The sequence below is a fragment of the Xenia sp. Carnegie-2017 genome, unplaced genomic scaffold (assembly GCF_021976095.1).
Source record: "Xenia sp. Carnegie-2017 unplaced genomic scaffold, XeniaSp_v1 HiC_scaffold_19, whole genome shotgun sequence".
Lineage (NCBI taxonomy): Eukaryota > Metazoa > Cnidaria > Anthozoa > Malacalcyonacea > Xeniidae > Xenia > Xenia sp. Carnegie-2017.
Window position 1 is genome coordinate 9,785,484 of NW_025813481.1, and position 21,165 is coordinate 9,806,648.

The window sequence follows — 21,165 nt, forward strand, 5'->3', positions numbered from 1 at the left end:
TATCGCAGTAATCTCAAAGTAATCACATTGTAATGGACTCAGCTCCATGCCTCTTTATATAACAACTGTTACACGTCAACAAGTCAACAAATTTGAATTTAAATGTAACAAGTTAATGAACTAAAGTAATTAAGATGTCGTCATGGACTATCGTGCATCATCTAATTTATGTTAGTGCGCGGCGTCAAATCCTCGTACAGTGACACTGTTCGAACTGCACGTGTTTTACCGTCTAACTGTCTTGCTCTTAAGTTACTCTTCATTTGTACAAAAACTTTAGTCTCTAAACTCTTATTTACGCTTCCTCCAAATTATCCGTAATGTTGTTTAGTCGTCAAAAATCTTTTTTCTATGGACTAATATAGTACTTCTACTGACTACATTTCAAAATAAAATTTTTGGAAGAGTGACACCACTACACCCTCCCATATGTACGCATGTGCAGTGCGCACAAATCATACGATCTTTAGATGGAAAGGTGTTATTGTAAAGAAACGAGGAGTTTGCGAAATCAGAAAATCCTTCATTAAATCACACTCCTTTTCCTTACTGGCCTTGCACGGACCAAGAAAGAGCTATCTACTATTGCATAAGAAGCAAAGTCACACCATACCAGTCACATCTAGTCACATTGTACCTCAGGGATACGTCGTATCTAGGTCAATTTTTTAGGAATGTGATTAAAAAAGTACCGTACATCTTATGAGACATAGTATTGTCTGTATTGATGGGTTGTTTTTCTTTCAGTTTTCTAGAGCTTCAATGCGTACAGCATGAATTGCAGAAAAGGTGAAGCTCATTACCAGCAGCAGATGACCAAGTAGCCTAGTTAGGCTTAAGTTTAGGCGCCGTGTTTCGAGAGGTCAGTATTTGGTATTTCAGACATATAATCACTCCTTTCTTTTGCAAATGCAGACTGGCTAAATGTTTTTAATTTAGACCATTTATGCTGTTGAAAACAGTACGAGCTGAATGTGCTGGAAAAATGGCATTCGTGCCATCTCCTGTTTAAATGTGCGATACTCAGAAATTATAAAGTTGTGGGTTTTTCAAGTTACCCTGACCATGTCAATGATTTTTGAAATTTCATTTGAACTTTAAAAGTTTTCGTATTGCTTACACTATAAGTTACAAAAGCAAACCATGAAATGTAAAAGCAAAGGAACGTAAAGAATGCGAGCGTAAACTGTTAATGCTATAATGTCATATATAAAGGGAGGTAATGAAAGGAATGCATGGAAAAATAAGAAAGTGCCAAAGCTACACTCTCTAAAAATTCTATACTCGGTTGTTTCTTCATCCTCAGTGTCTTGAACATGAACGACAAAGAAATAAACGTTCAAATATTTATATTTTTTAGTTAAAGAGAAATAAAGAAAAAAATGAAAAAGACAGGATATAGATAAGTTTTCATATTTTCAGGCAAGAATAGATCTAAGGGAGGTTGTGTTAGTCCGACCTTGCTTACGCCGGAGAGGATGAGGGAATGGTGCCAATCTCCATACAAAACACAAATACACCAAACAATTAAGCCGGAGCATGATCGTCATTTATGTTCAATGGAGCGCATTTGCCAAGAAAAAGGCAACAAGGCAACACATGACTTCAGTGGCGTAGCCAGTCCCCAAATTTAGTCTTACTATTTAAATTATCGTCATTCATTTCCTTAGAAATCTATTTGTTTTTGTAGTGAGTGAACACAGTAAAATTTAGACAACACTACCAAACTTGCAGTCTGACTACCTACTAGCATGACTTTCGATCTCCACTCTCGAGCTTGCACTGATCTGCTCTCAAGTTCTCTCAAAGGTCTTCTTGGCTTGTACGAAGCCGTGGTAACACAGTAAAAACCTTTTATTTCTTGTATGAAATATTTGCAAAATTACGTAATGTTAAATAAAAGAGATACCGCTTGTTTTTAATTAAACGAAGGTGTCAAGGTGAAGTTGCATCATTATAAACAATATTGAAATGCTTTTCAAAAAAAAATTTTTTAGGTAAATTTCAAAATCTGCTATTTCATATACAAATATATCAAAAACGGTGTGTTAATCCGTGTTGGTGTATAAATTTTTGCTCTATTAACCAACTTTAATCGAATTTTGCTGTTTTTGCACTGCTACCTATAACTAATTTTACCAGCAAAAGATCGTAAAGACCTTTTTTTTCTTTATTTGATCATATATAATAACACAAAAAGCCATTAAAATAACTTAACATACCTTTTACAAATCCAGAAAGATCAATGGAGACGCAACCAACTACATGATGTCTTTGCTTTTGCTTGATGATAAAGAAATTGGAATGTTTACTGAATGATGAAGTTCAATCATCTTCTTTTTTTATTGTAAAGTATTGAGCTCTGTTCATAACACCAAGACGATAGAATAAGAAATGCAAATTTTTTATATTTTAAAGGCTAAAGCTACAACAGAAATATACACGAAAATTGATTGATTTACAAATTTTATAACAAGTTCAACTTTAGTTCAATTTCCAATTAATAAATCTTACAAACAGTTTATTATTATTTATTTCTATTAAAGTAAATGGTTTGAGCCCGGAAGTATCTTTCATGTTTGTGGATGTCGATCCTCCAGGTTAGTAGAATCCTGAGAAGGAATATTGTTGTTAATGTTGACTGACGTTTCGACAACCTTAGCGGTAGTCTTCTTCTTAGTCAACGTCAGGCTAGCCGTATTTCTTATATAGTTCTTACGTCATCGTATTGTGTGTACAAGGAAACGTGTGGGTGTGTGAGTATCAATCACAGCCCTACATGCAGACGAGATTGATGACTTTCACACTTACAAACAATATGCGTTTTGTACATAAACCAATCACAACGTTACGACAAGTTATAACGAACATCAGGACAAAGAACAGCCCAAAGAGCCTCAAGGTGCAGTTTACAAAATGAACTGCTCCAATTGCCACGCTTCCTATATCGGGGAGATTGGGCAGGAACTTAAACATAAGACTTACTGAACACAAACGAGCTACAAAGAAACAAGACAAAACCAATCACATTGCCGAACATCAACGACTGACGAAACACAACATTGACTGGGACTCGGCAAAAATGCATTACTAACAGCGCTTACTATAGAAAACGACTTACGTTAGAAAGTTGGTACACCAACTTAGAGCAAAACCCCTTGAACAGATCACAACAATTACCGGCACGTTATATATGACTTATTCCCAATACAAACAAGCGAGCAACTGAAAACATTACTTTACACTAATCTACGATGACAATACACAATTGTCACCCACACGTCAATTGTGTTCAAATAGAGCTATCTTTTGGCGTGTTATTACTTTACACTAATCAATACACTCAATAATTAACACGCCAAAAGATAACTCTCTTTACACTCAATAATTAACACGCCAAAAGATAACTCTCTTTACACTCAATAATTAACACGCCAAAAGATAACTCTCTTTAAAATTAAATATTTTGCGCTCAAGGACAAATTAAAAAAATCCCTATTGGAAAGTTGAAGAAAATCACTCCTTTTATTTCATGCAAGCATTATTTTTTTAAAAGAGTCAAATATAACACGATTATTACATAGATTGTAACTAATCCAAACTTGTCGCATTCTATGAACAAATACCCCTATTTTGGCAAATGTCGCCTTATTCGAGCAATTATAATCAAAATCTTGTAATTTTCATGTAATGTGGGGACGAAGCGCTTTTTATGAACGTTGGAACTGAGAAAAGAGTATCGCCAACAGCACTTTCAAATAACAAGTTCTCTTATTGGACATTTAAATCCATTGCGCCTCTGGGCTAAAATGTGTTGGACATTTAAATTATTAGACAATTAATTAATATTTTATGTGCACTAAAACTATATGACACACAATGAAAATTGACTTACTATAATTATATTTATTCGTGCATAATTATTTGTTCACAGTAAAGTATTTACGGAGTTATTATTAAAGTTGTATTGCACTATTCACCTATATATGGCACTGTACATAATTTACATTAAAGCAATTACAGTTATATTTTGTTAGATGCCATTGTAGCAATAAAAGCATACTATTTTCTGTTTATTTTTCATTGATATATATATATATATATGCACTTTATACACTTATTATGTTTTCAGTTACTAATTTTCATTGTCAGTGAAATATTGCCCATTTTCAAGGTCTAGTTCTTTTAAAGCCTTTCCAATTTCAGGCAAATGTAAGTTTTACTTGAATCGCTAATAATTTCGTTTTCTATTTCTGCAACAACATACGCAAATGGTTTCCAATTGTTTTCTTTGTTTAAAAAGTATACCAGTGCTCCAGAATCTCCGGAACGAAGAAACGGGTCGTTCTCAATTTTAACTTTGACTGCATTCTTGTATATAGCTTTCTTCTGGTTGTCCAAATCTGATTTACAATAGTTCAACTCTTGAATAACGCCCCGTGCGTTTGCAGCTCGAGCTTTGACAGTTTCGTTCTTTTTATCAATTCTACGAGAAAGCTCTTGATTCGCCTCATGTAAGCACAAGTTGAGAGGCTGCAAACTACTCGTTGCAATCTGTTGAAAATCTTCCTTATTACCAATGGCAATGTTCATGATATCAACTTCTTCATTCATAACAAATCTAGTTGGCTTTTCACACTGACCAATTTGCAATGGCACTATTCTGTCATTATTTGGATGCATGTAAAAATATTCCGTGCGCGTTTTGTAAATTTGAATGTTAGCTGAAATTGCCCCAAAGTTTTTGACAAATAAATCATCAACAACACCGGCATGCGCACAAGTCAAGGCATAATACGTGTCATTCTTAAGACAAAATACTGTCAATGTACTGCGATTACCCTCACTTCTCACAGCATGAACTTCGGACAGCATTCGAAACTTCGCTTCTTTCAGTGGCTTAGATCGTAATTCAACGTATTTCGAAGCTTCCCATCCAAACTTTTCATCAATATCTTTTTTAAAGATTTCATATGATTTTTCCTCTCCTTCATTTACTGTGACATACAAGTGAGAAAACGGCATCGTTTCGTTTGGACCAGTTGTTCCATACTCTCCAGAAAGCCATGCGCAACTTAAATGAGATAGCAAAAAGAAATGGCGACATTTTTTGAAATTATAATTCATATAACATGACAACCTTAAATATGACCTCTTTTATGAAATGCCGACTTTTTGAAATGTCAAATCATATAACATGACCACTTTTTAACACGATAAATGACATAGCGTCATTTTGAAATGACTGCTCTTACAAATTGATGCTCTTTTTAAACGACGACTACTGAAAATTTACGACTTTTATATTGATACCAAAAAGGTAAGGATGGAAATCAATAAACTAGCCGTTTTCTGCCGTTACTAGGATATAAATTTTCAAAATTTCATTATTATTTTGCTATCTCCCTGTCCTTTAATAAAAAAAATTCTATGTCCTTGGCAAAACGATATTGTCCTAAAATCTATTTTTCGATCTACATTTATCAAAATGTTTAACACACCTCGATTGCCATGCATTATAAACATCTTAGCGAAAATAATTTACCTTTGAAGTGCTTCGTGAACGTCAGCTTTTATACTCTTAGTTTCGTCGAGCAATTTTTTAAAGTTCTTGTCATGGTTTTCTTCTAAATATAATAAAAATGAAACTCATAATGTTGACAAATATGAAACGGGACAAAATTTTCAAAACTTCCTATAAATTATGTTATTTTTTTTCTTTATACATCCCAATAAATATTTTTTCTTTTTCTTCCATCTGATTGGCAGCACCAGTGAGCGGCTTCCTACGTTGTCATGACTAAGGTCGAAAAGTGGTATTTTTTCGCATTCAATTTGTTTACAAAGTGGGATCACAACTTTATAAATTAAAATTTATTTAAATTGTGTGTATTGTTGAAGGAGAAGCAAAACCGTATTCAGACTATATTATTCATGGCAAAAATTTGTTTTACTTTTAAGATGAAATGAGCTTTGTAGAAAAGAATTCAATGGTAAATTTTCAGTCTCAACAAGCCCTTTCGATCATTTTATGAAATGAGTTGCTTTATAATCAAATCAAAAAAATAAAAACGTTATTTACCATTTGGGTCAGACTTTACTGAAAAACTTTTTTCTTTGTCCTCAGAATTGTCCGTCGGCCTCTGGCTGCTTTGGAGACCTAGTAAAAATTTTTTTTCAAGTAACTAGTAAAATTTTAGAAAGCCGAATAACTTCCAAAAGAACTCTGTCAGGCTAAAATAATTATATGAATAAACACTTCCCCCAATTAACGTTCTAGCTACGGCCCCAAAGTGGTAGAAAAACATAACATATATACATTTATATTTCATAAGGAAATTTTATATTAATTAGGACTAAATCTGATTTCGATTACATGTTGGAATACAAATTATTTTGTGGAAGAGATCATGTTTTAGTCAAAATTTACTCACACAAAACCCAATTTTTCATACATATTTTAGCATGGTTTCTTATGTTACCTCTGAGTACGAAAAGGGCACATACATACAGATGTTTTTCATATAATGTAAATTTTAATGTCATAAATTACCTTGCGCAGAGCTACTCGATTCTCCATCAATATTTTTTTCTTTAAGGTCATGAAAAAAAGTTTTTGTTTGTTCTGCAAAAAAGATTCAGTGAACGACTATTCTTTCAAAAATATTCTATTGTAGTATGATAATGAAATGTTTTATTGTAGTCTATCTTATGAAATGTAATAACAGTAACATAGCAGCAATGAAACCTCTCCCATGTTAAAAGTTATAAACAACGTAATCGATTGTACACATTATTTAGACGATTATTTCGTGCCATAAAACTAAGCATGTTAGTTTGTGTCTACAACATTCTGCTAACTGATGGCTTCATAAATTAAGAAATGGACTGGTTAATTTTGCCCACCTGTATCATCGTAGCAGGTACTTTCTTTTTTCCGTAATTTTCTATAATTATAACAAAAACGTTCCACTCTGGAGGCAAAAAAAATTTTCTGGTAAAACAAGAGCAACAAATATCAAAAATAAGATATGAGTGACAGCATTTATAAAGTAGCCAATATAAGAGCAAATATATGACAAACACTTTGTTTTTTCTTGTGAGTGGAGAGAGGGTTTGATATTATTGAAATTATCAGAAGAAACACAACTTACGCACGTAAGCCCTAAGATCATTTTATTAGAGTCAAATGTGTTTAGGTATAGAGAAAATTTTTTAAATTTAAATAATTAAGTTGATGTCGATTCTTGAGCTAAATATAAAATCAAACAACTGCATTTCAAATTTCTTGATAAAAAATCAAATTCAACAAGAGTACAGTGAATAAGTAAACAATTTACTGTCGATTGTGCCACTTGTGTCAATTTTAATAGTGAAATTATCACATCATGTTTTATGTTTTAACATTCCACAAATAGTGTTACCTAAATACTAACACAAATTTTGCCATAAATTTATAATTTGCTTATCTACGAATCACCATCAAATATATATGCTATTCCACAAATAAAATATGAAATTATTCTGTCAAAATCAAAGGAAAAGAACAAGGAATTCGAAAATGATTAAACTTATTTCAGATTCAATGACCTCACCTTTTGTAAGGCGTTGAAGATGACAATTCGCTTTGATAGGGATAACAGTCGCTGTCGTCATCACCTTTACTCAACATGTTAACAATGGTTAGGAAGAAACCTTATTAAATTACAACAATAAAAGCTGGTTGAGCTTTGTGCTATGCGATGTTTTGGAACTTTAATCAAATTTGCATCAGTTCAATTTCTATTTGCCTACTTTTTGAATTTGGCGCGAAATGAATCTGTACTTATATGTGCACACAAAATATTACTGGCTTAAAGAGTGCTATTAGCTCTACAAAGTTCACAAAACGCTTTATTTTATCAAAAAAGTTCTTTGCTGCATAATGTGACATTTTTTGGTAACTTGCACATTATGACAATTAATAATATATATGCACTTGGCTCATGCAGTTAGCCTATTCAGTTCGAAAATGCGGGTAGTCTAACATACAGTAGTCTAACATACATGAATAGAGACTTTGTCGTGGTGACAAATTTGAAAATAGTTCTAAGTATCGCAATTACCATAGTGAATGGTAAAAGTAATATAATAAGTTGATAGTTCTTAAAAGAACTGTTTTAAGTAAAGAGCACTAACCCGAACTATCAACTTATTATATTACTTTAACCATTCACTATGGTATTTGTGATTTTTAGAACTATTTTGAAGTATTACTGTATTGTCAATATTTCCACCAAACCTGTTGGAGATTTCAAAAATAACACAATGGGAGTATTTTTATGTTTTTGTTAAACATTGACATGTGCCATGTAGTTAGATTCACTGTACATGTTTTATTGCCGTAAATGTTTGATGACACTTCGCATATGTGCATTCGAGATACCATATATGACCAAAATATTGCAAGCTTTATCAACTGAATAACGAAATGACACGAAAGTTTTGTTTTAATGTCACGAAAGTTTTGCTTGGAAGCAATTGTTAGAAAAAAAAATGGAAATAAATATCAAAATAACATGCCACCACCCACTCCTTTACCACATAAATACCCAACAGACGACTTATATGCTCGTATTCTAGAAGCTCACCCACACTCACACCCAACAAAAAAGAGCATGCTTTCTAACCAAAGGCAATGTTCTCCTTCGATCGTAATGTTTTCGCTAAAGTATATTTGAGAAGAGTGGAAATGCCATCTTCGAATAATTACAAGATGGTTTTGAAACCCCACTCAGTTATTATGAGTGTGAGTGAGCTTTTACAATACTAGTGTTAGTTACCTTTGAAATTTTGTCGAGTCCTTTTCAAAGAATTACGATCTGCTTAAAAGACGCAATGTTAGTGCTCGTTTCAAATGAAATGCGTTCATTAATTAAACGCACAACCTTTTCTCAAACTGTATTCGTAAGGTGAGGGTGCAGATGTTGCTTTTTTTATTACATCTTTGATCGTTTGTAAGTCTAAAACATGAAAAAATTGAAATTAAGAAGTGAATAGATCTTATTTCATCTAAACTGTAAATATTATAAATAGAGATGAAAAGATTCATCATGATTTTACTATAGTTCAGTATATAGAATGCGAACTTTAAACAGCACATTATAATATATAAACAGCACGTTTTAAAGTATTTACTTAAGGTTTTTAAACAAGACAATAAAAGAAAAGCAAATTTCCTCCTTTTCATTTGGATAAATGATTACCTTGAGAACTTAACCTCTCATGCAAATTGTTCTTTCTCTCTTTTTTCTCTAAAATTTTTTAGAATAGACATTAAATATAAATTTTCCTTAATGGAGGTTGAATCACGAGAAGAACTTCAACTAAAAATATGTCAGTAAAACTAATATAGCTACGATAATGTCATTGATTTTATGAGAAAAAAAAATAATGTCAGTGTTTCGCGGCTAATACAATTTGTCGTTTACTGTTGGAAATTGTCTTGACAGCTATGAAGATATAAATTGTGTCCCAAAAATGATCATTTAATACTCAAGAGCAAAGAGACGAATATAGGTCACTATATGGTCATTTTAAAATACCTTTAAAGTGTGTTGTCGCTACAGGTGATTTGTTTGGATTTTGTTTTCTCGAACCTAAATTTAGAGAAGACTATTCGACACAGTTCAAACTTATCAAAACTTAAAACAGAAAACATCCTACCTGAAATGTTCCACATCTTAGCTCGCTTACGCAATTTACTTGAATTTTGTCCACAGAAACCCAAAATTTGTTTCTGTGATGTATAATAAAGATATGCATGATTTTTCACATTTAATCATTTTATTTCAGCTTTCATGGCTGCGTTTTTATTTTACTTTGTCATGTTGCGTGAAAATGTTTACCCTTTTGTCGGACAAAGAGGTAATAATCATTTAGTCGTGTTGAACTTAGTGTTACATACCTTGTATGAAATTTAGGCTTATGGAAGCACGAATGTGGTACAAAATATTGGACTCCTCCACCAAGAAGCAAAAATAGAAAAGCAGAAACAAGTTTAAAGCAGCCAATAATAGCAGCTGCGTCCATACTAAATTAGGATGGTCTTTACGAGTAACATAATTAAACTTCTCGTCAACAGAGAGACAAAAAGTATTGCCACTTTCAACAAAGACTTTTGAACAAAACATATTAACATACGGCAGTGCTTTTAAGTTTAAAAATTTGTACAATTGCCGGTACAGAAGAACGTATGACGATTTTTAAAAGTCGTAAAGGCTTAAATTACTTTTTATGTCTTCACATTTCATTCTCTCATTTATTTGGTCATTAAAACAGACAACTGAATAAAATAACTCATAAATATATGTTATCTTCTCTTTTATTATATTTATTTCAATTCAACAAATTAAACACAGTAGAACAGTTAAGCTTTCACCGAAATTTCGACTTTGACATGTGCAAGTTGAATTTTTCCTAAAATCCCATGAACTGTAATAAATGTTTTTTTTATATGTATTTAACTTACTTTTTAAATTTGACTTCGCCTTCGAACTGTCTTCTCTTCGTTAACTGAGGTGATTTTTCGTACGACAGTATTTATGTAGCTACAATGTTTGTCAGTATGTCTATGACAACTTTCATGTCGTCCAATCAAATTTGAGAAAGTAATATATACACTGTGCTGCAGATTTCCTCAACCTCTGAGACATCTGCATGCAAAGCAGCTGAGGATTTCTTGCGCGAAAATCTTTTTTTTTCATTTTTCAATTAAAAACTTTACAAATACAACCACTTATTTTAAAGCGCTCTGAAAACTTTTGATAAAATTCTTACACAGCCACAACAAAATTAACAGACAACAGTTGCATAACAGATAGATAGCAACTTGGTTTGAAATCGATTTTGCAATTTCTTGACGTTTCTAGAAATTTGGAAATATTTTACGATGTAAGGTTCTCTTCTTGTCAACATCTGACAACTATAGTATAGACAACTAAATAAAACACTTTTTGTATCTGTTGATTTATCACTTCAAATAAAAATATTTAATAAAATCTTATGCTTTATTAGCTGATTTAATTTTCAGTGTTTATAGTTCGTGCAATTTGTGACACAGCATGTTTTGGGTAAGCATCGCCAGAACACCTGTGACAAAGATTAAGTACGTAATTTACGCCGCTCTGATTATTTTTTCGTTATTAAGCGATTAAAGTACTGTCGAGATAAGAAGAAATCAGCAATAAGGTAAAAGAAAAGGTAGCTTGTAGCCTTGTACATTGGACACCGCATAGCAAGTGTTTAAATAAAAGTATTTATTTTACGAGACGAGACATCGTTGTGAAAACACAGCTCTAATTTTTTTCTCTCACGCAACCTTATTTACTTTTTACAAGAATGACGAAAATGTTCTTCGCTTTTAGAAGCAATATTTTTCTCAGAAAATATTATTAAGATATTGTTCTGTTTGTGACGTCATTCTCCTTGGTTAGAAATAGATTCTTATCACAACGGGAAATTAATGTTACTCAAATCTTAGAAAGATTATTTTGTCTTTAATCCCATATCAGAAATTTGTGCGAACAATTGGAAATAAGGTGCTTCAGTCATTAGCTACATAAATCATGAAATCAAAACAAGTGCGTCAAGCCACTATATGATTAGTTCCCCGAATAGTTAAAAACTACAAACATCTACGAGAAATCTGAAGCAAGCTAGACAACCACAAGCCACAATTTTCCACGAGACGATCAAGTAATTTACAAGCCAATTTTGATCATGGACTCAAACTGAAGCCCACTCACACTTATAGACCCAAAAAAATAACTGTAATCTCAACTACACTATCTATAATTGAGAAAACTTATAATTTGTATTAACCCACACTACCGCCCAACTGTTTACACAACTTTTATGTATGATTTGCGACTTCTGCGGTAGATGCACGTGTCGTAATCACGTTAACCAAACAAATATGGCCGCATTGCTCATGGTGTACGTGCAAAAATGATTTGAAAAATCTAGAACTATGGAAAAGGAATAAAAGAGGTGATCCAATACATTTTTCACCCTTCCTTTCTCCAAAAAGATCACTCGAAAGGTGAAAACGTCGGATAAAAGAATGCCTAGTGATAGTGATTTTTGCTGTACAATATATAGCTACCGGTGTAGTCTGCATTTTATTGGTGAAGCAGCACCAACTCAAGCGCATCCCGATCCGATTTCGGATATATTTAGTGATAAAAAGGTAATAAACTTCATGTCACCGCCTTTGTTGTCATACTGTTTGTTGTATGAGATATGTCATGCTATCATCGATGACAACACTCTATTCTAGTAGTTTATTACATGAAAATCATGCATACGTTACGTACTATATCGGTCCTCTTAAGATAATTCATATGTAACGAACTTAAATTGATATTCTTTTATCAAAAGGTCTATTCTAACTGTGATGAGTTTTGGAATGTCTTAAGTATCTATTGTCATTGAGCTTAAATCACTGTCTATATGTTTTATAAAAAGTGAAATAGTAACTTTTCTTTCTTTAATTCATCCTATACATTTTCTTGCTACTCTGACTACAAATTCTTAATACAATTCCGTCACTTTGATTGATTTGAGGCGTGGGCAGGAGTTAGGAAAAAGGAAGAAAGTCATTGAGATCACGTGTCAACAAAGCAACATATATAACTATGAAATTGAAACTGACACAAAAAAGAGGAAGGTAATTCCCCCCGTTTGTATAGTGATATACAAAACAACAACTTAATTCTTGTGTTTGAAACAACAGTGTAATTTTTCAAACCCCTATTTGCTGCAACGTCCATATAAGCGGATTGTTACCAGTTACCCCTTATCACAAGCAACTAACCTTTTGAACACAAAAGACGTACAGCGTACGCTATATTGATTTTAGTCTGATTGTCAGGAATAGAATTATATGCCAGTTGGAAAAATCAGTTATGATAATTTATTATTAACGTAATTCATTGATTACATGTGTATTAAAACATAAATTTATCATATTTTCATGATTAAATGATAGATATAATAGCACCTAGATTGCTAACGCACATTGTGCGGCCGTAGCAAATTGAACATCCCAACACTGTAAATTTTAAGGTGTTAATTTAACACTAAAATGTCGTGTTAAATTAAAAGGTACAGAATAACACCATTTCGGGTGTTATTTTCTTACTGGTTTTAAATTAACACCGAGTTTGGTGCTAAAATAGCGCCTATTCTTGGTGTTATTATAGCACTTGTTAAAGTGCTAATTTAGCCCTTAACGTCCGGTGTCAAAATGACACTTAAATTCGGTGTTATTTTGTAATTTTTCTTATTGTATGTAAGGCCAGTTAAACACGCGACACAAAATGCTGAGCAGTAAATATATTTAAAAAAAATGAAATGATTTATATGCATGTATTCACACATATAAATATATACAAAAACATAAAACATACTATAAACAAGTCAATATATGAAACCAGTAAAGTTAAATGTATATATATATATATAAAACAGCTTAGAAACATCTTTGTTTCTGGCTGCTTTTGTGTAGTTTGAGACACACAAACAGATCTTGTTGTTGAATTTGTCTTCTTTCTACGCATGTTTTTGAATCGATTAGTGATTGCTTTTCAACCATGACCCCTGTAACGAAGAAAGTTCATGCTGCACATTATAAGAGATAGCGAGCAAAGCTATAGGATTTCTTCTAAAGATTATCTTATGCATTAAATAATATGAATATGACTTACTGTACCAGCTCCAAGTGAATCGACGAGAAAAGTATATTTTTCTACAATCATGGAAGCCACTCTTTGTTTTTCTTCTCTGGATAGAAACATTGTATGAGCTTTAATAGAAGAACAAATGTCCCCAGTAAACTCATCCCTAAGGTTTCCATTAAGTTTTCCTGCTTGCAGTGCTTCATTCACTCTTGGAGAAAACTGTAAAATACAAAAGATAAATTTTAACATTAGAATGTGACCTATTATGAGGTATATTATTTAACATTCAGAAATAGGAAGTTTAAAACCTTTTATCCAGTTCTTGTTCGGTTTCCTTTCTTCCACAAGTACAAAGCTTGGTGAAGGTTGATTACTCTTTTCAGATGCTATGGTATGTCGAGGTGTACTAGATGTTGTAGGTGACGCTGTGCCTGTTGACAAATTAGCTTCTTCAATTGACGCTGAAGAATTGCTGAAATGGTCATTTATGGCACAGGAATGACTAGTGGATAAAGCGATCTTCTGGGTGGATGGTTCAATGGTGGATGGAATATTTCTTACTGGCAGAAACTTGTCCAAGTTGTTAATCGTTGCCAATGCATTTTTGATTCGTATAAATTGCCCTCCTTTTATGCCACATGCCTTCAACAGCTCATCAGATATATTGTTTAAAATACCAGCTGAATCGAACTATTCAAGTACAAAAAATTAAAATTAAATTAAAAAGATATATATATGTTAATGACTGAGCGAGAGGTTCGTACAGGAGGATACTGGTCAAGTTGTTTTTTCGCTTGTACGGACCGAGACTTTGGAGAGGTCCATTCAAGCGAAAAAAGAACAGCCATTTGATGTTTGGATTGGGCTTTGACCAATCTGAACGCGGTTGAAATAAATGTAAAAATGTTTTCCAGAGGTCTCAAACGACCCGAGGCCAAAGGCCGTTTTTGATTTCAAGAGGAACTATTTTTCTATTCGGACCGAAATATAAACGGTAAATAACGTATTTATTTTTGTCAAGCGGTTATGGCCGTTGTGCCTTAATGTAATCTTGAATTTCATGCGTAAAACTTTCGTCCCTTTCATCCATGTTTACGTTTTCTGCTATATTTTCGCTAACATTTTCCACGATATTTCCAAGCTCGTCGGCATAGTAAAACTCGCTTTCCGAGTGAGAACTATCATTCAAATCCATTGTTAAAAACGTTTTCCAAATAACTTTTTTAAATTACTAAAACAGCTTAATTTATTGGCTTTAACATTAGCCAGGATTCCCCGGACCGGAGTAAAAAAAATGAAGTAATTTATTCGAACATCAACTTAGCATGCTGCAATAATAATGATTTGGTATTTTTACTTCATAGTCTAATGTAGTTTGGAACCACAGCAGTTGAATCTTCACCCATAATGCTTGACGTCTTAGATTACTTGACGTCTTAGATTACTTGACGTCTTAGATTACTTGACGTCTTAGATTACATTTTTTATCTTTACACTTTATTTCCCTCAATAATTTTCCCCACTAAATTCAAGTATTGTTTTTTCGGTATGGAATAAATATTTACCAAGCAGTGTTAACAAAAGCAACAAAAAGTCGTCTAGTCACAACGTCAACACGCAAAAATTCACGCACTCATGCTAAAATTAATTTTATACACATACCTCTTCATCTTCAAGAATAGAAATTACACTGTCCTTTACCCCTGCCTTCTTAAGATTATCAAGCAACGTGGAATCCATCCGACCTTAAACGCATAAAAATTTGTAAAACACAAATACAAAAATTTCTACATGAAATATAAGCACGAGGAGAAGTATGTGTCACAAGAAATTTCATAAGAAAATACATTCAAAAAAGCTTTGTATTTACCTTTTTAAAAGAAGGGAGATCGTCGAAACCAAATAACTTAAATCCAATGGCTCTTTAAGCCTGGTAATATTTACTTTTACGTTTAGTTCACAATAAAATATAATTTGACAACGCTGCACAAACAGATGAAATCACGATGAAAATCATGAAATGAAATATGAGAGAGTGTGGCAGTGACAGTTGGCTATAAGCATCTTACCGCGTTTTTGCATATAGTCGCTAATATCACATTTCACACCATATATGGTAACAGAGTTGAGCCGGCACTCTCTTCAGAAGTGAATTGTATTCTTGAAGTGAATTATGTCATGGAGCGTCTATATCGATGTAATATTTGCCTAGAATTCGTTTCAGATTCTCTTCAATTATTAATAACACATATTGGCCGTGTTCATCGTGATGAACCAAATTTTCATGTTGTTTGTGGCATCGATGGTTGTGCCAGGACGTTTAAGAAATTTTTATCATTGAGAAATCACCTTATTCGAAAACATAACATCGTGCGCAATACGAGGAACAGCACAGAACGAAAACAGCTGCAGTTTGATATAAGTATAAAAATAAGTTAAAAAAAACAGTTGAAATAAGTGCTATTTTGACACCCATGATTTTACAAGGAGAGTGGTGCAGAAATACCGCCCTTTATAAATTATTGTAACTCTTGCTAATAGCGTTAATTTAACACCAACCACTTATCACCAAGAAACAGTGTTACTTTAGCACTTTTGTGGCAGAACAAGGTGCTATTTCAGCACTATTAATTGGGTGTTAAAGTGCTGAGGTGTAAATTTAACACGCTACAATATGTTTCAGGTCATATGTTGTTAAATCAACACCAATATTGGTGTTATAATAACACCTTTTATTTAACACCACGGGTGGGTGTCAGTTTAGCACTAGAGAAAGTGCTAGTTCAACACCTCAAAAATAACAGTGAAGAGGGCAGCTCAAGCGGGCAAAACAACTATAATTTGTATTACAAAAATACAAAGGAATAACGCGACAAATATCGCTTCATAAAATGGGACCAAAGTGGTGACTTGAATCAAATCGAGCATCACAATGTAAGAAATACCGAGTTTGGTTTAATGTGAACTTCTGAAAGGTGACTTACGATGAAGGACGAAACCATAAGAACAAATATACAATGTTTCAGAGATCCAGTGACTCCTTTAAGTATGTCTTATTATATCTATAAGCAAAATTGACCAAAGTTTCATGTTTCACATAAAATATAAATATTTTACACAAATTAAAGTATTTTACACAAATTGAAGTATGTTACAGTTATGTAGTTTACTCTTTCGTATCATGGAAACATTATGGTCCAGTGAGCAGAACTATTACGCACACATAGGATTCAGTAATGAGTGTGGTTTGTCATTATGAATACTGAAGCGGTAAAAAATCCATTTACCTACGTATGTCATGGCTGCAACATTTCTTGCAACAACTTGTATTTATGCTTCTGAACGATATATTGATTGACATATGAACTGAACAATTCTTGGGTTGCAAGCTTCGTCATAGACGCCATGCTGGATGATTTTAACAAAAGATTTTTCTTATTTACAATGCAAATTTCATCCAACATAGCGAGCATTCAATTGTTCTCTTACTCCCAGTGGAAATGTTGCAGCCCACCAATTTGCGTCATAAAACGCGCACACAAAATTAGTCATGACACTTTGTCTTCTAAACATTTACCAAATCAATTGAAAGCATTTTAGTCGATTCCAGATCATGATAATTTATTCTTGTTCATTACTATTCTTCCTCTCATATTTTTGTGCTAAGTTGTATATGATATTTCCATAATTTCTTAAAAGCACTATATACATATTAAGCATTTCAAGTGTACGACAATTTTCGTTAAAGTAAACATGTTTCGGCATGCTTATGCCATATTCAGTACAAGGAATAATGATGATATCTATTTACAGTTATATTATTTAAGTGAGAGGTATCGAATTACTAGATGATGGAATTATTTACAAGTTGAATATCGTGCTGATGTGATGTATTTGTTTATTCAGGTTCGATTTGAGTTTTTTTATGTAAAGCGCTTCCTTGAGTTTCAAAGAGAAAGAAGAGCTAGCGGTGTCTAGGATGCGAAAAAAAGAATGATTAAATTTGGTTTTACATTGTGGTAAAGTGCGGAGGTGTTTGTAAATGTATGAGTTTTTGTCAGAATGTGTGTGCTCTTTGACGAGTGTGTATAGAGATGGTGAGTTGTCTTACCAATATAACAGGAATTACATCCTGCATATGAGAATTCGTATACTACGCATAATTTGGGTAAGGAGGGAATGGTGTCTTTGAAACTAAAAATGTTTTTTGTTTTAAAGGAGGAGTAAACAAGTTTAATGTCTAGGTCAATACGAAAGCGTTTTGTTAAGTTTTGTTGTTTTTGTTGGGTAGTGTGAGAGGGCACATGAGAGCCAATGTAAGGAAGTTTAAAGTGCCTATCACCCAATTTTTTCCATTTGATAAACAAAAAGTATAACCCCCAAATAAACATCTTTCCCGAAAACGAATTCTCTTTACGTCATATTTACTAGATTTTTGAGCATAAATAACTGCAAAAATGGCGATTTTTAACGACATTGAAATTTCTGTCACGGCCAAATGAAATATCGAAAGCCTGGGTAGAGTGACGTAGAGCGAGGAACCCAACATCAGCAACTTGTATTTTTTTACACCTATACAGCGTTAGAGGAGTACTTAATTTTTACATTTTATAAAAAACATGCCGAATAGATGTCTAGCTGGTGGTTGTTCAAATACTCCTGATGCTTTTAAAAACATAGGTGATCATAAATTTCCCCAAAATGATATTGTAGGGAGAAAAAGGCGGAGAATGTGCATAGCATTTGCTCGGACAAAGCTGCTATAGAAATGGTCACCGACTGTAAAATCCAGACTTGTTCCGAGCATTTTTCTTACGATGATTTTGAGAGTTCTTCTGTAAGAATCCCGGGTTCAGAATCTGTTATGAGTATAGTTGTAAAAATTATGCTTTCCCCACTGTACAAAACAAAACAACAAATGCTGAAGAGCTTTCTACTTCTACGAGACTAACGTGACGGCATCTTCGGGTAAGTACATATCAAATTGTATTGCATTCATATCGCACATGTGATAAGGCTTGTGGTGTTTGATGCAACAAAAAGCAAAAAACTAAAGCAGTCTATAAAGGAGCTTGAAGTCATGAGACCTGCCCCAATGAATGCATTACTTGAAAAATAACCTTACACTTCAACAATAACAGTTTGGCAGACAAGAAGTTTGATGGTTGTGCAAAAAATTCTAAGGACTGTCAAAGGTATATACCACTTATGGTAACACTGATGTATCTTGCTCAATCAGGAAAGGTTTAAGATGGCATAATCTTTCTTTCATAGCAATTGAAGCACTTACAGAATCGTTAGAAACGTATCCTGTACCCTTGAACAAGTGCCAAAAATATAGAAATCCCATTAAAGGACATAAATATGTTTTGGATTGACAACAAAATATACTATCCTAATCTTTTAAATTTAAAATACATTCATGCATATGTTTTAATATGGTTAACAAGGTATTAGAGAAGAGATTTGATTGAAACTATTATCAAAATTATCATTTATTGTTAGAATTATTAAACAATTTTAATTGCAAAATTTATAATTTAAATCAAGAAAAGTCTGTACCCTAATATAATAAATAAAACAAATAAATTAATTGAAAAGGAGGTGGTGTGTTGTTGTCAATGTGTTCGTGGAGTTTTGGAAGGCCGTAAAACCTTTCTGGTTGTGAGCCCAAGTGAAAGATCTTAGAATACGTGTTATTATCGATGGCACCTTGCATCTTGAGTTTCCTTAGAAAGCGCTTCCTAAATGCATTTTTTTGGCATCATTTTTGTGTAAAAACAACACATTTTGCTTACGTTTTTTGCAAAAAAAACTGAAGTGAACAATACTTGAATGTTTTGCCATATATTTAGGCTCATCATCATGCCAAATATACGGCTCATTATCATGTCTAGGAACATAAAATTTATTTTAATAATGCTATTCCAAAAAAAAATTTTGTCTTTAAAAATTTCTACTATATTATCAGGCCTAGACCCCCCTAAAGATCCCCATTCAAATCTCTATGTAATGAGTTAAGTTAGAAATTTGGTACTACAAGGGACAGTCCATAGATGTAGAAAAGCTCAGACTTTAAACCATGCAAGTTTATTGTAACCCTTTACCCATTTCCACATACAGTGCCAGCTAATACAACGTTTGGGAAAAACTCAAAATTTTTTCTGCCAAATAATAAGCAAAAATTATCATAGTGAAAACTTGTAATTAAGGACAGCTTAATGCCATTAATGTTTCTTAGGCATTTCACTAGAATATTATCTTGTGTAAGTATATGCAAGGTGTGCTATATAGTAATCACCAGTAGCATTGTATTTGCCAATGCAAACAGAATGTAACCAACATATCTTTAATTATATAATTACATGAATGTTAAAATTGGTTCTTGTGTCATGCTTACTGGTTATGATAAATATCTTTTCATATGATCAAAGCTTGTTTAAATGTAAATCTGAAATAATTTAGTTTAGAAATTATAATGATCATCAGAAAAATTACCTAGTGATCATGAAAAATACTTTGCTATTTTGCCAAATTTCAAGGTTTATCTGCATACATAGGAACACATTTTTACTTTGTAGAAAATGTTTTTTATACATCAATAGCCCTTTGGAATTTATGGCAAAGAATCTGGTATGAGCTGTAGATTAACACAGCTTGACATCTCACATGAGGTGTTCAGTTAGAAAAGGGGACAATGTGACATGCCACAACATTTTATGTATGTGAAATACTCAGGTTTAATATCATTCCAGTCAAATTGTCAAAATAAAAAGCTTCATGGATCAGAAAGGACTCAAAATCACAGATTATAGTAAACAGCTTCTCATGTAATCAATGTTTGTTTTCTCAAATCTTAAACAATGTGTAGTATAACTGTCTAATGATTTAATGATAAATGATCATAGACTGAAAAGCCCGAAACATTTGGTAATGATAAAGTAAATAATAGTATGGCGCCTTATGGCTACAGATTTTTGTCCATTGAAATATATTTGCAGGAATGTAGGATTTCGCTTCCATATAACGGCCACGATGCCCCAGGCACTAAAGAAATCATAGCTCCGTCGGCAACAACAAGTTTAGAAGCATCAATCTGCTTACCATACGCCATATTGACATAAATCGCATCACATACTCGCATAAATTGACTTTGATATTTTACATTCATGCATACACTTCAGTTGTCCTTTACTTACGATTTTGGATGTAAATTTCTGCTGAGAAAGCTCAAAATATTGTTGGCTTGCTTTTGCAAATCAATCACTGAAATGTCGCTCGCGAGATCGTCTTTGCCAAGTATTTACAATTCATCCATAAATTTTTCACCCTCTTGAAAAAAATCACAGTTTGGACAGCAGCATGTCAATATATGAATTTGTAAAAGATTTCCATAAATTCCATCTGATTGTAGTTTAGTTTCTATCATGTTTTAAAAAATTAC

The 21,165-nt window shown here is 32.9% G+C and overlaps 2 protein-coding genes and 1 long non-coding RNA gene across 7 annotated transcripts; 1 reads left to right on the top strand and 2 right to left on the bottom strand.

Annotated features, from left to right (window-relative positions):
• Positions 1-3,886: 3,886 nt before the first annotated feature.
• On the bottom strand, positions 3,887-10,549 carry LOC124439115. 5 transcript variants are annotated; one of them, XM_046989335.1, is made up of 13 exons: positions 10,511-10,549; positions 9,947-10,001; positions 9,706-9,778; positions 9,585-9,638; positions 9,246-9,293; positions 8,928-9,002; positions 8,823-8,864; positions 7,596-7,695; positions 6,907-6,947; positions 6,554-6,625; positions 6,083-6,160; positions 5,546-5,627; positions 3,887-5,074 (listed from the first exon to the last, which is right to left on the bottom strand). In XM_046989335.1, the coding sequence occupies exons 3-13, from the start codon at positions 9,719-9,721 to the stop codon at positions 4,186-4,188; spliced, it is 1,497 nt and encodes a 498-aa protein (XP_046845291.1). In that variant the 5' UTR covers positions 9,722-9,778; positions 9,947-10,001; positions 10,511-10,549; the 3' UTR covers positions 3,887-4,185. The 5 variants fall into 5 exon arrangements, with proteins under 5 accessions (XP_046845291.1, XP_046845294.1, XP_046845292.1 ...); XM_046989338.1 differs by lacking the exon at positions 10,511-10,549 and having other exon boundaries at positions 7,596-7,659; positions 8,823-8,861; positions 9,947-10,487; XM_046989336.1 differs by lacking the exon at positions 10,511-10,549 and having other exon boundaries at positions 8,823-8,861; positions 9,947-10,487.
• Positions 6,030-17,628, top strand: LOC124439117. The gene is made up of 3 exons (XR_006946280.1): positions 6,030-6,040; positions 6,295-6,296; positions 17,570-17,628. It is a non-coding gene; the product is annotated as an uncharacterized LOC124439117 (long non-coding RNA).
• LOC124439116 lies at positions 13,430-15,682 on the bottom strand. Its single transcript, XM_046989339.1, has 4 exons — positions 15,592-15,682; positions 15,384-15,466; positions 14,030-14,411; positions 13,430-13,940 (listed from the first exon to the last, which is right to left on the bottom strand). Exons 2-4 carry the CDS (start codon positions 15,459-15,461, stop codon positions 13,921-13,923), a joined length of 480 nt encoding a protein of 159 aa, XP_046845295.1. The 5' UTR covers positions 15,462-15,466; positions 15,592-15,682; the 3' UTR covers positions 13,430-13,920.
• Positions 17,629-21,165: the final 3,537 nt, after the last annotated feature.

Coding starts and splice junctions, on each gene's coding strand:
- LOC124439115 (XM_046989335.1), bottom strand. Junction 8,865..8,927: donor CGAATACAGTTTGAGAAAAG/GTTGTGCGTTTA, acceptor GCGTCTTTTAAG/CAGATCGTAATTCTTTGAAA. Junction 6,948..7,595: donor TCTTCAACGCCTTACAAAAG/GTGAGGTCATTG, acceptor TTATAATTATAG/AAAATTACGGAAAAAAGAAA.
- LOC124439116 (XM_046989339.1), bottom strand. CDS start 15,461: ATGGATTCCACGTTGCTTGATAATCTTAAGAAGGCAGGGGTAAAGGAC. Junction 14,412..15,383: donor CTATTCTTGAAGATGAAGAG/GTATGTGTATAA, acceptor GTACTTGAATAG/TTCGATTCAGCTGGTATTTT. Junction 13,941..14,029: donor GAACAAGAACTGGATAAAAG/GTTTTAAACTTC, acceptor TGTATTTTACAG/TTTTCTCCAAGAGTGAATGA.